Below are 15,106 nucleotides of genomic sequence, written 5' to 3'. Positions count from 1 at the left end.
TTACTGCTGGGGCTTTTTTTTCACAAAAATTTATACAATTTAGTTGAATACGCGCTTATTCTGCAGATTTTGAAAAACTCGAGAGGGAAGAGAGAATATGCAGGTATCTAAAGTATCCTGATACAGGTGCCTAATGAGTAGGCAGTTGACGATTTTGAAGACAGTTTAGTAACGGCTATCAGGTTTCTCCGAAAAGCTGAAATTCCGTGCAAATAAAATGGGTATCTTGGCAATGATTTTAAATAAATTTAAAAGAATTACAATATTCACCACTAGAGATGTGAATACATACCTATATTAGGGTGCTGCAGCTTCCTGCATATTCTCCCTTCTCTCTCGAGTTTTTGAAAATCTGCAAATAATTGCATATTTAAGTGAATTGCGTAAATTTTTGTAATAGTAATAATAATAATAACAAAGATAAAAAAACAAGTTCCAGTCGTAAAAATCGAGATAAATAAATGAAATTAACAACCTAGAAATAAAAACACATCAGCAAATGGCCCGTAGAAACAGGTTTTTCTTTATTAGTATATTTTAAATAAAATCTCACCTAAAGAATCTGCTAACTATAACTGTTCTTGCTGTTAAAACTGATTTAAAAATAATTAAATTTTCTAAGACGAGCTTATTCGCATTTTCCCAGAGAAATAGAAAATATAAAAGAATAGAAACTATAACTATTCTTCTAAATAACTTACTTTTCATAGATAATTTTATGCGTACTTTCTACAAGAAATAGAAATTTCGTAACAGTTTTAGGGAGAGGGGCAGATCCCTACGCCACCCACTGGGAACAAGTTTTATCTTTAACATCCTTCAATACACACATCATTCTCACCCTCGAAACGCTCATTATTCTATCGTTTCCAGGGAAACAACTTCAAGTATAAAATTACAGTACCTTCGCTTAGAGAAGGGAAAAAAGTTTCTGACAAATTCGTTTCAACTAACCTAGGATATCAAATTCGCCAGATAATGAAAATCTTTTGAAACACTTTTCTCATATGGGCTCCATTTGATTCCTATATTAACTGTTTAAGCATTTACTCACTACCAAGGAATATCTACCAGGAAATATACGCAGTATGAGATAAACATAACAAAAAATCTGAGAGACACTTCATACCAAAAGGAGGCATTTAACTACAAAGGACAGTGAAAATGCAGTAAAGTTGTTTAAATTGGTTAAATGTAAGCTTAGGAAAACTGAGAATCCATGTATTAAAAGACCTTCAAATGTAGTAACACAGTTTTTGGTAGTAGTTGGCACGCTACCAAGCAGCTTATGAAAATATAGTTGTATTTGGGAATCAACAGATAACCTAACCTAACATGTGATGTTGGAGCTTTTATGAATAAAAAGCGTTGTCAAATTTAAGTAATCAGTTTTGCTTATTTATTTTTAAGCTTTAACACGGCAACAGTGACGAGAATGTGATACTGCCCTAAAAAATTCATATTGCTGAAACGAACGAAGCAAAAATATTATAAAACAATTTTCTTCGTACATAAACAGACCTAGGATGAATGTCATCTTGATGTCATCAATGCTTTCACAGCTCAATGAGGGCAGTGTGAGTTTTATATAGTGAGTAATGTAAAGTGAATTTTTTTTTCTTATCATAATTATTTATTAATTTATTCTATTCATATATAACCATATATTTAACCTCACTATATATAACCATATCAAGGCCATTCCTGGCTCAATCAGCTTACCTGTTTGTTACAATATCAGCTAGAGAAGCTCACTGCAATAAGAGTGAATTACAATAAAGAAATTGTAATAAAAATAAATTATATAAATAAGTAAATTATTACAATTTGCCGTTTTCAGCCGAAGTTGACGAACTACCATCAATACCGATGACCAATCAACTCACACCTTGGCGGGTGTGATCAGATCCACCCTATTTGGGTGTAGGCTACTCTGATTTGTTACCAATTTCAAGGTTGTGTAACCAACTTGACATAAAAACCGCATTTGGAGAAAAGGCTTTGATAAAACGTTTTGCATCCAAAACATTGAAAAATAGTAATTAAAAGCCGAAAAGGTAAAAAAAAATACAAAATTGAAATAATTATCGATTTATCTCACTCCAAATCGAAGATTATAAAAAATAAATACATAAACTAAAAAAAAAACTCCATAAACTAAACCTCTCATAAACTAAAAAAAAAACTTAGTTTAAAAATAAACTAAAAAAATAATAACTAAATGAACGACAAATAAGAATAAAACAGAGAAATACTTATATTTGATCCAAGACAAATAAAATAGCAGAATTTATCAATATTGTGCATAACGAAATAGAAACAAACCTCTGGCAGACAATTTTTTCGTGTTGATTATCTTCGCAGCAAATTCTAATCCTGTAGCTTTTTGTACGCATCGTTTTACTATCGAAAACGCTCCCCTAAAAAAAAACGAGCGATATAGGAGTAATAAGGGTAATATGGCAAAAAAGCGGCAATAGAGACATAGGAGTTAAACTGCATAGTAACTTAAGGGTTGTTAGTAAGTTTGGATTTTCTCAATTTCCACAATTAACTCAATTTTATCAGTGAAATTTTATCTGGCACTCGCAGCAGGGGGAAACCTTCATCACAGAACGTACCATAGCCCTCTCGCTGCTTACAGGGAATGTTTTTGGTAGCACTTCGGAATCCCTCTAAAATTCACATTCTCTGCATTCAAAAGAAATTCAAGCATAATATTTCAAAATTATCAAGAAATTCCGCCCTTGACAAACTTCCTGACTTTCGTATACAGTTTTATATAGATTTACTTATCCTGAAAGGTTAGAAGGAGAACGTTAAAATATTAAACCTAGAGCCAGTCCTTTTTAAATGAAAGCTAAATAAACGAAATCTTTTTCACTGGGGATCAGATTTCCCCTGATAATTCTATAATAGGATTGCAATTTTCTTGTTGACATACTGACTACCAAAGAGTATATGAGTGGAAAGTTGCTTGTGCTGAACAGTACAATCATCAGCGCCATCTAAAGTTTAGCAACTCCGTCAGCCCCCGGACTGCTGTACGCTTGTAGTTTCAAAAACTTTAATACGTAGGAGATGGAAAACGAAATTCTGTCCCCAATAAGCCTATCAGCTTGAGGTCAACTGACATAGCCTACTTAATATGTCAACATTTTTCCAATTTTTCCCTAAGATTACACAGCAATTTCCCCTTTAATGCTCTAAAATCGCATATTAATGATAACAAAGATAACATTTTCTTTTGATTTTTGATGAGGTCGCCAAACGCTACATTGTAAGTGGCGCTAGTAGTTTTTAATTCTTATCTTACAATATGCTCTTTGCTTACAAGGTTTAGGAACCTTATAAGTTTTCAATCGTCTTTGCTTAATAGCTAAATGATATTATCAAGCTAGATTACTATACTGTTGCAAAAACTTCAAATAAAGCTGGAACTGAAAACTTAATTTTAAAAAGATATACTGACACGAACAACGGAGAAAACAAGAAAAGAAAACAAACAATTTGATTGATAGTATTAATGAGCAATTTTGGCTAATAACAGTGGCTTCAATGGAGGGAGGGGGCAGGGAAGACATATGCCCCTCTGAGTTTTGAAAAATACATTCTTTTAGGCCTTTTCATTGAAAAAATTCCCTTTCATTGGAGGTTGAAGGGGAAATTTACCGGACAAAAAATAACAAACAAAACAATTTGCCCCCCAGGTTTTTATATATACATTTGCGCACCCCTCCTAAATTTTCATGAATTGAAGCCACTGCCTAACAGATGCAAAGAAAAATCATTAATAAACATAATCAGCGATAAAAAATAATTGCCAGGATTGCCAATGGAATTATAAAGATCTGGATCGTGAAAAGGTTCATGTTCTTTAACAAGCCAACCATCAAAACAAAGAACTCTGATTATAAACAAAAAGTCCTAAAATTTCTCCAACCAGATCATCTCTTGTAATTACAAATTCTCCGTGTTTCATTAGGAACCAACTCCTGAAGTTTAATGCATCCGATAATACCTTTGGAGCTTTTAAAGTTCCACATAAAAGACAGTTTAGCAACGAATATGCAAGCTTAATGGTTTTCCCACCAGTACTTTATTCCATCTATTATTTTTTTACCTTTTGTTTTGCTTTTCGTTTTTGTTATCATAAACGTTTGCGAAATCGCCTGTATCGATGTTTGAATTGTTCTATGCTCAGTTATCAGTGTATTGTTTTTTGCATATTGAATTGTAATGTATTGTTTTACAAACACCGTGTTTGCTAATGTAAGGTCATGTGTCATGTAACTACTTTAAGTCATGTAATTACTTCCCACTATTATTATAGTATACAAAAACTAATAAAACGAGTTATGATGATCATTTCGATTGTCAAGCGAAGGAGCTGAGAAACCACAGTGTACAACCCATTGGGGATGAGAAGATGCCAACACCATGAGAGCCCTCAAACTAAAAACCAAATCGTGAAAAATATACATACAGTGTTTTGATTTTGAGAAATCGATCTATAACAGGTCTACAATTCCATGAGACTTGAGCAGGTGATGGAATGTCTGACATTCCGACTGGTTGACATAAAATGTCCGCCGAAAAAGCTTGCCAAGAATTCCCCATCGGTTTGGCACAATTGTATCAAGGAGCAAATATATATAAATTACTAGGTCATGAGATATTCAAAATTTTTCTGCGAATCTCTAACAGACAAGACACTTGTCAATAGTAAAAACAGCTACGAATTCAAGACTCAAACGAAAGAGGAGTAGTAAGTTTAATATTAGGAGAGGGATAATCTTTGTGCCGTTCAATTACAAGTTCAGGCATAAGCAGTAATTACTTAACTTTAGAACGCATATTTTGGGCAAGAATAGTTCCATTGCTTTCATTTACATATTTTTCAGTTTTTATTCAAAAATTTCGCATGGGAAGGGGTCTACTGAAATTTTCTTTTTTTTTTGGGGGGGGGAGTGCACCAATTTGTCTCTAACTTTATAAGTGTTTCTAGTACCACTAAGTGACACTGGGAATATAATAATGGGATAGGAATTACATATTTGGAAAAATTGAAGAACATTGATCCATCTTTCTTTTCTTTTCACGAAACGGGTTACTAAAAACCAATCATATTTTATTTTCATTTCACAAGATATATATTTCAAAATAGGGGCAAAATTTTGCATTGGTCTTCTCCCCCTCCCTCTGAATCACACGATCTTCTGTTGCACTCTGCAGCGTTTAAGAAATTAAATAAAAGAAACAAGTTTTTTAACTGAAAGTAAGGAGCGACATTAAAACTTAAAACGAACAGAAATTACTCCGTGTATGAAAGGGGCTATTCTCTCCTCAACGCCCCGCTCTTTACGCTAAAGTTTGACTATTTCTCTCAATTCTACTTTATAAAACAGTAAATGACTTTAGCGTAACTTTTGATGAGTAAGACTAAATTTGATGAAATTCATATATTAAAATCAGCATAAAAAACCGATTCTTTTGATGTATCTATTAGTATGAAAATTCCTTTTTTAGAGTTTTGTTTACTATTTAGCCGGGTCGTTCCTTACTATGGTTGGTTACCACGAACTGTTTCATAACCACAACCGTAAGGCCCGAGACACACTTGGCGGTTTTGACCGGGCGTTTGTTTTACAAAGTTTTTCTTAGAGGTAGCATTAGGACAGGCACATTGGAGGGTAAAACAGATCAAAGCCTTTATATATCACATTAAAAAATGACTGTTAATCCAATCTGTGTGCTCTAAAATAAACGAAAAGGGGGTCTCAGGTCTAACATAGAATTGGCTATCCTAATTCGATGCCATTTTCTTAATTAGTATTAATTTGATACTCAAAAACAGGTCACCTTGTCGTTCAGACTGTTCACACAATGAACATCAAGGGAAGAGCGGTCCTTGTAAAAAGGATACAAACCTAAAAACGGAAATCTGACAAAAAAATATATACACCCGAAGCATCTACTATTGAAGTATATGTTTATTCCAAATGCCAAATTCCTTTAGTTTAGGATCGCCCATGAAAAGTTACAAGAACAATTTAGAAAGAGACGGGTATCACCGAAAAGGGAGAGAGAGCAATCTTTGAAATATTAATAATATGTAATATAATCAAGTTTATGATATTTCTATCATAATAATTATATATGATTATTATATCATATGATATATTATATTATTATGATTATTATATTATATAATATTATATTATATTAAATTTATATTATTTAATAAAATATTCAATAAAAATAAAAATTAAATCATCATATTGAATGTGTTTGACTCAATGAGTTCAAATTCTACGAGTTCGTGGTAAGAAGATAATTACATTTAAATTTTGTGGAATCACAGCTTCTCTGTAATTGTTCATGAGCCCAGTGATGTATTTATTAAACAGCTTCTACCAGTTGGAATAAAATTTTGCAGCAATGACCTCTCAGTTGAAGTTGGTACATTCGATTGTCCTGACTTCAGCCAAGTCAATATTTGAGGATCTGAGGAAATGCATAGTAGAAAAAACACAAGCTTCCTAGGGAGACTTGAATGAATTTTGCTCGGACAGTAAAAACTCTATTGTAGGAGCTGACCAAAACGCTTCGTCTGCGAAAAGCTCCATTCAGATGGCTCAATTTGTTGCTTCACAAGCATGCGAGAAACTTTAGTCACCATGAACCTAAGTTCTAGATTATGAATTAGGTCTATTTTTCTTACTCCTTTTGCTACACCCTATACGCCTTATTGCACCTTGTTACAAAAAAAATTGACAAATGCCTAAGCATTATTTTATTCTTATATTTTTGTGTTATCCAAAATACATCTCAAGCAACTTTCTATCCTCGAAGTTTATTATATTTTGGCAGATCTCGTCAACAGATAACTCATCTTCATCTGTTCTGAACTCTTGAACCTGGCACCGGAATCTGTCAATCAAGAATGAACTTAACTAGTCAATAATTGAAAAGCATTGTTTTGAACGTCAAATGAAGATTTTAGTACAAGTAGCTGATCTTCAATTGCAGAGTAAGTCTTCTTGGAAAATCGCTTCTGAAATTCACATAACAAGGCTTTACTTGTGATTTTGGAAAAACGGTGGGAAATGAGAGAACCTGTAGGAAAATTAGAATTGAAAATGAGAGTTTCTAGAGATTTTTCACTAGTCTTTTAGGGATTCTGATATTGCCAGGAAGCAGGGCTAGACTTAAACCTTTGGTGCCCCTTGGGCCAAGCGATTTGGCACCTCTAGGCCCAAGCAATTTTCCTTGACACGCAAAGATTTGCGGGAAAATCCCCAAAAAGTCGGGGATAGTGGAAACCCTGAACAGAAGGCAAAAGATGAGTGATGAGCCAAAAGTAATGCAAGAGAGAGGTGATACCGAATTCTCAGCTGCCATTCTTGGGAGATATCTGACAGTTTATAAGCAGCTGCGGAATTCCTGCGTTGTTTTAAAATCACTTTTTTGTGAATAGGCAGCACAGCAGCAAAGTGCACCTAGCACTTTGACGATAAATCACATCAGTTCAATTTTTGTTAGGAAAAAAATCGTTCAGTGTTTTTTGCGCCCCTCGGCATCGTGCGCACCTATGCCAGGGTCTATACGTAAATCTTAGCCTGCCAGAAAGAGGCAGATTGGGCACGAAAAAAATGCATCAAGCGATAATTTAGACCGTCTATACTAACGGTAATACTATGGGTTATTTAGGAAATAACGAAGAAGACCCCAGTAACAAAATAAAACAAGACAATGAAGAGTTTTGTGAAGACGTGGATAGGGCCCCAATTGCTCATCGCAGAAGACAACCGCGCAGTCGCAGAAATTACTATATTTGACGTACAGATCGAACTTTAGGGAAACGGATACAGCAACACAAAGAAACCACAGCTAAAGCATTAAAGTCTGGTAGTAGATTCTACATCCTTTGGTTGAGCCTCAGGAAAAAAATTTTTGATAAGCCCTACCATTGCGTAATATTTGACGAAACAGTTCTAATTAACAATAACTATGAATCAAACAAATTTTCCATGAAGCGATAAAATGTAAACAAAGTAAATAATAGTACATCCCTAGATAGATACTTGGGTGAGTACACACACATTCAACGTTATATATATATAAATATAACTTAAGTATAAAATTATTTTATACACTATAAATAAAATTAGTGCAAATGGGACAAATCCTTTTATTTGACAATGAAAAACACAACGTATGTGGATATTTTGGTAACATATACAGTGGACGTCATCCAGGGGAGGGGGCAGGGGGACGACACCCCCATCCAAAGATTTTTCTGGCACTCTCATTTGGTATTTTTCTTTTTACCCTTAAAAACTTAATAGTTTGGTCAATTATAGACCAAAGTATTTTTACCCTTGTCACAATCCCCCCTCAAGATTTTGCTCTAGATCTGCCCTTGCCGTCATCAGCAGACAAACTGCTATATGTGGGTTTATCTGCTTATGACCGAAATATCCAGAGAATTTATTGTTGTTTCACTGTCAAAGAAAAGGATTTGTCCCAATAGATTTGTTATTTGTAGGTAATAAATTTAGTAACCAATCAAAATGAACCTGTTTCTAGGCATACAAGAAACTAACTAGAATCTAATTGATAAAACTTTATTCAATCGGAATAGCAGGAATGATCTTTTTTGGTTAGTCTTGGCCGAACCTACGTGAGGTTCTTGCTGAGACTTTCAAAATTGATTTTATTACTTTAGTTTGAATTATTTGTTTTAAGTTTGTTTTTATTAAATTTCCCTCACAACGACAGTTGATTACATAGCCGAAATATTCGATAAGGCAGCCTTCATAGTCTTATCCACTATACTCCCAAAACTGATCGTTGTCCTTTTTTTTTATTTTGTTTGGTTATTCAATACTACATAGTTACAAACCAACTAGTACGTTTAGAATTAAGCTTGCAAAGTTACCACGAGTTGACTTTGATATATATAGGTAGCATGGAAAATCACCATTAGTTGTCATGGTTTTGGCATCACACACAACTTAGTAAAGAACGAACTCTAGCCCATAGTGACCGAAAATTTAAATATATTAAAGAAATGGTATCTTTGGACAAAACACGGTACTTGTTCATTCTTCAGAAAACATCGAGGTTGATTCAATTTATAGATAAGGGGTTGAAACAACTGAGACGCTAGGGAGATAAATAGGACATATGTAATTTGGGCTGTATATTTGCACATTAGGGGGAGGGGGGTAATTATAGCGGGGGTGCATGCGAAATGTAACCTAATCTAACAAAAATACCAACTAAATATTTAGTTAAAATAAAGCTACAATGTAGTTTTCCGCTGAGCCGCAGCTAATTCTGTTCGAGTACAGACATCAATAAATCGGTTATTGTCTGATATTACGAACTAAATTCTTGGTGTTTTCTGAATCAAACGGTTCGTGGTAACGAACTGTTGTAAGGAGCGACCCGGCTCAATAGTAATTAAAACTCTAAAAAATGGAATTTTGATACCAATAGCTACATCCAAAGAATCACATTTTAATGCTGATTTTAAATATACAAGTTTCATCAAATTTAATCTTGCCAATCAAAAGTTACGAGCCTGAGAAAATTTGCCTTATTTTATAAAATAGGGAAAACACCCCCTAAAAGTCATAGAATCTTAACGAAAATCACATCATCAGATTCAGCGTATCAGAGAACCGTATTGTAGAAGTTTCAAACTCCCGTCTACAAAAATGTGGAATTTTGTATTTTCTGCCAGAAGGCAGATCATGGATGCGTGTTTTTTTTTCCCGAGGGATGATCATATCGACCCAGTGGGCCTAGAATGTTGCGAGAGGGCTCATTCTAACGGAAATGAATAGTTCTAGTGCCCTTTTTAACTGACCGAAAAATTGGAAGGCACCTAGGCTCCCTCCCACGCTAATTATTTTCCCAAAGTCAATGGATCAAAATTCTGAGATAGCCATTTCATTCAACGTAGTCGAAAAACCTTATAACTTTGTCTTTGGGGACCACTTACTCCCCCACAGTACCGGTGGGAGGGGCTATAAGTTACCAACTTTGACCAGGGCTTAGATATAGTAATGGTTATTGGGAAGTGTACAGACGTTTTCAGGGGATTTTTTGGTTGGGGGAGGGGTTGAGAAGAGGGGGATATGTTGGGGGAACTTTTATCGAGGAATTCGTCATTGGGGAAGAAAATGCCCAGGATTTTCTAGCATTATGTAAAAAAAAATGAAAAAATAAATATGAAAAGTTTTTTCAACTGGAAGTAAGGAGCATCATTAAAACTTAAAACGACCAGAAATTATTACGCATATGAGGGGCTCACCTCCTCCTAATACTTCGCTCTTTACGCTAAAGTATTTTCAGTAATTTCAACTATTTATTCTAAGGTTTTTGTGATTCAGAGATCATTCTTGATGAATTGGGACAAAATTTAAGCTTTAGTGTAAAGAGCGAGGCACTGACGAGGGGGTGAACCCCCCTCATATATGTAATATATGTAATCATATATGTAAAAAATTAAAAGTTCTAGTTGTCTTTTTAAGTAACCAAAGAATCGGAGGGCAACTAGGGTTCCTCCCCCACTCCTTATTTTCTCAAAATCATTCGATCAAAACTATGAGAAAGCCATTTAGCCAAAAAAAATATGCAGATTTCGTTTTAATTATTCCTCTGCAGAGAGCAAAAATCAAAACATGCATTGATTCAAAAACGTTCAGAAATTAAATAAAAAAACAAGTTTTTTAACTGAAAGTAAAGAGCGACGTTAAAACTTAAAACGAACAGAAATTACTTCGTATACGAAAGAGGCTGCTTCCTCATCAACGTCCCGCTCTTTACGCTAAAGTTTTTTTTGTTTTAAAAAGTAGAGTTGAGAGAAAGAGTCAAACTTTAGCGTAAAGACCGGGCGTTGATGAGGAAGCAGGCCCTTTCATATGCGAAGTAATTTCTGTTCGTTTTAAGTTTTAATGTCGCTCCTTACTTTCAGTTAAAAAAAAAACTTGTTTTTTTTTTATTTAATAATGGACAAGTATCCAAAACTCAAGTGAAGAATAGAATTGGTCCTATGGTTTTTCGCACGTGGTTCGAGTTGTTTGTTTGTTTTTTTTTACTTAGACTATTTTAGTTCTTTATCAAGACGTTATAGAAAAAAATAATAAATGCTTCGTTGCTGTTAAATCATAGATGAAACAAACCAGGGCTAGAAAACAATATTTCAGGATTAGGCTATTCTTCCATAAAAATGACAACATACTGATAACACTATGTAAATGACCAACAATCATGTAAGAATAAATCAAATTAATCCTTATGAAGTAAAACAGAAGAGATAAGGCATTCCTTTCTATTTATCCACTATCAACAGTGCCTGGCGGATGACCGGCCCAAAACTGAATGGAAAAAAATATTGTATATATTTAAACGTGAGGACTGGAGAAAAAAAAATCTGTCACCTTTTCCCCAACACAGAATTTGAAGTAAAAAATCATTCGATTACAATAATTGAAAATAGACTATGTTCCTTCCGACAGGCAGGATAAAATCCGAAAACCTTTAATAAAGAGTCGCGGTATTATCCTCAGCATTTTGAATTTTCTCATAGATTGTTTACAAACTTTTAATAAAATAAAAACAATTAACTATATTAAAGCGCATCTTAGTCTACGCCGGGTTTGACGATTTATTCATATCATTTGACAGTTCAAAACATCATGACAAAACGTGCCTAATGCTAAAAAAAAAAGGCTAAACTAAAGAAGCCCATAAAACTGAGCAATGATACCAACGTACCGGTCATCTGCTAGAAAGGAATATCCATATTCCACAAGATGGACTTCAATGCCAGATTCTCAAAAATTTGCACTACTTTTGCAAAACAATTTTGCATGTGTGATTGCCAGGCTCAATTCTAAGTTTAGCCAAACCAACTGAGCTGCGAATATGTTTTGAAGACTATCCCCAAGGGAAGAAAAGATTTTCTTTTTTCAATAATTTTTTCCTGATAAATAGGAATGTAATGAAAATGTTAATATTTATGGGGGGAAGGGGATTAAATTGTCAGCATGCATCAACTTAGAAATACGCCACAAATGCTTCTAGTAACAACTCACTGCAGCACCAAGCCTCTTAGTACAAACACAGTAGCACATACTCCCCCTCCATTTCAATCTATTCAAAGATTTCCTCTTTGCACCCTCCCAAGAAGTTCCAGTTTCTTTTAAATCCTTTCTTACAACCTCGTCTTACCCCGTTTAGGGATGAACTGCTTATCGTCCGGCCCTAAATGGTTGGTCAAAAGGACGATCCCTGGCAATCTGTCCTCCTTCATCTGCAAAACGTGTCTTAGCCATCTCAACCTTTCTCTCATTTTATCCCTAAAAGCAGGATAGAGCCAAATTTGGCATACAACTTGATTTTTGTTTAATACGGTCAATCAGAGCGGTAGCCAAAAAATCCGTAGGCAGTTCCTCAGGGAGCGTCTAGCCAACGGCGGTACTCAGGGAACATCTAGCAAATTCTCCGCCGTTTTTCGGAGCACTGACGTTTCAGAACCATGCTTGACCACTCTCAACACAGTAGCTTCCAAATCTTGGTTTGCAGACTTATTTTCCCACCCTTACAAAGTTTTTCAACTGTGAAAAAAACACCCATGACCCTGAAATTACATACAGAACCCAGTCTAATATCCTAGGAGGACACTGAGGGCTGTTTGGATCAATTATTTGGCATTCTACACTTCACTTGTAAGAAGATCAGTCCATCTTTGAAAAAGTTGTATATGAGGGAGCTTCGAGACGTAAGTTTTCAGGGAAGCAGTTGAAATCAAGAAGTATATCCACAAAAAATTCACCCTTAATAGATACTTATCTCAGTCCCGTTTACAATACTCTTATCAATTCCAATGCTTACAATTTTTTACAAGCACCCTTATGAGACTTCTAATAATACCATACTTGGAAAAAGATTAGCATTCAGAAAAACGTAACAAAAAATAAACTTCCTACTGAAAGTTTAACCAAACATTCAGCATCAACTTTTTATTGCGTTTCCTTTTCCTTGTTACTTGAGAAAGGACCTCTTATATTTTGCTTTTTTTAGGCTTGAACCTTTTTTTATATTTTCCTATGATTTTCTGTCTATATTTTCTATTCTTCATTCTGCACTGAGTTCTCAGTCAAAATATTTAAATTCTTCATGTATTTCACTGGCTGCGATTGACCTCGTACTTCTTCATGGTTCAACATAATCTCATATTGTCAAGATTAACTTCCGAACGTCATTTATTTTTTTTTTTTTCTTTTTCTTTTAGCTGATTTTTTTTTGCCTTTTCTTCTTCTTTTGGCTACACCAATATAAGGATTGAAGCCAGGCAAGAGAGCTGTGCCGAGGAAGAGCCTTTCCACAGCCTGTGCAACATTATTTATCAAGACAGGAGCGACACCCCAGAGAAAAGCCTTTCTACAGCCTCTGCATCGTTAATTATTCAAGGAACCAATTTGGTAAGTTCTAGAACTAGTCTTCGAAACTAATCTACGGTGACACGCATAGGTCTACCGTTACACAGGGGAAATCAATGTTAGTACTTACAAGGCAATATCTTTCTGAGACTAACTTCAATATGAAAACAAATTTGTATGCTCAAAATATTTGATGATTTGCAAGTACCTCAATTATCTATCAAATAATCTAAATAAAAGCCTTCCAAGATTGTTCACAGACACAATTGTGCCCTGGAATAGAAGCCTCCCTTCCCCACCAAAGAAATCTGTCCAGAAGAACCGCTTCTGAGAGCTTTGGGTAGAAGCACTAGATTTTACATAATATTACGATATATAATCGTGCTTCTTTTTTTTTACTGGCCCAATCAAGCATGTACTCTGGAGTCCTTCTCCCCACCCCCACCCCGCCTCCTCTCCAACTCGATACTTTGGACAGCGCACTCTCAGTATATGTAAAATAAGCGTGTGTCTCTTTAAATGTTTCTGAAATCATCTGAAAACTCTTCAGGAAGAGTCACCCTCAGTCTCCATCTTGTGTAGACATAAATCAATATAAAAGAAAAAAACAAAATAAAAATATAGCTTACTTTCCGAGTTCTTCTTTCAGCTCATAATTATCACTGAATCGGGTGCAGGCATTATTCATTATTTCAGCTTTGTTTTCCTCTTTCCTTTGTTTCAGCTTTCTAAATCCTTAAATGCACAAATTTCTCCATACAAATTATAAGCCTAAAAAAATACGAGTCAAAACTTAACAGATTCAAGTCATGTGTAAGAATCTAGTGGATTCTACTAGAAATTGAAAAAGAAAATGAAAGCAGAAAGATGAGTAAGGACCTTTTCTCCTGCAATATGTAACTGAATTTAACGAATCTCCCCCCCCCCCCTGTATCCAAAAAGCACAATCTACTTAAGATTGTCTCACCTGTTTTCATACTGTACAAATAGTTTGCCTCGTATTAGGGTTTTGAAAGATGTAAAAATATCGGGTAAGAACCTTTTCTCCAGCAATATAGCCTACTATTCAATTTGACGTATTTGCCCCCTCCCCTCCAAAAAACACAATTTACTCAAGATTATTCTGTGTTACTATACTGTACATATAATTAACCTGCTATTAATGTTTCAATGAATGCAAAAAGTGGATATGTAGAAAAATGCATAATTCAAGTATCCAGAGAGACAGGTCAGTTTTCTTCAGTATATTCTTGCCTTTATGGCAATATAAGGATCAGTTTTCAGTTTTCACAGTCATTTCCCCTTTATTTGGAAAAATTAGCTCCAACTCTCCCCCCCCCCCTCAGTATTTTGACAAAATTGTGCCAATGGAGGGGGTAAACAGTTAACAGCACCCTTCTCTTTAGGGCAATTTTTGCTGGTTTTAACATTGTGCTTTTCTTGAATTTTCTTCTGTATTTTATTTTATAGATCTAGCATTTTCTCTGTGTGTTATTGCAATTTATCTTCTTCTTCACACATTTAAGTCCATTCTACATCTAATTCTGCCCGTGGAGCTAATTCATAAGTGTTGAGAGGGGAATGTATTTCCTTTTTGAATGGTCATTCGAATTATGATTCGCTTTTTTCGATGAAAATACAAGTCG

General features: G+C 34.8%; 1 protein-coding gene across 9 annotated transcripts in view; it reads right to left on the bottom strand.

Annotated features, from left to right (window-relative positions):
- Positions 1–15,106, bottom strand: part of LOC136038819 (calcium/calmodulin-dependent protein kinase type II alpha chain-like) — a 119,269-nt gene that overhangs the window by 94,715 nt on the left and 9,448 nt on the right. For 8 of the 9 annotated variants that reach the window (XM_065722214.1, XM_065722217.1, XM_065722220.1 and 5 more), the window contains exons 2-4: positions 14,090–14,231; positions 2,326–2,420; positions 293–352 (exon numbers count right to left, since the gene is read on the bottom strand). In XM_065722214.1, the coding sequence (XP_065578286.1) occupies positions 293–352; positions 2,326–2,420; positions 14,090–14,148 (214 nt within the window). In that variant the 5' untranslated portion in view covers positions 14,149–14,231. The remainder of the gene's footprint in view (positions 1–292; positions 353–2,325; positions 2,421–14,089; positions 14,232–15,106) is intronic. The other variant, XM_065722213.1, reaches the window with a different exon arrangement.

This window comes from Artemia franciscana, chromosome 18 (genome assembly GCF_032884065.1).
Source record: "Artemia franciscana chromosome 18, ASM3288406v1, whole genome shotgun sequence".
NCBI lineage: Eukaryota > Metazoa > Arthropoda > Branchiopoda > Anostraca > Artemiidae > Artemia > Artemia franciscana.
Note: the sequence above shows the minus strand (reverse complement) of the source record. Positions and strands in the feature narration are given on the sequence as shown.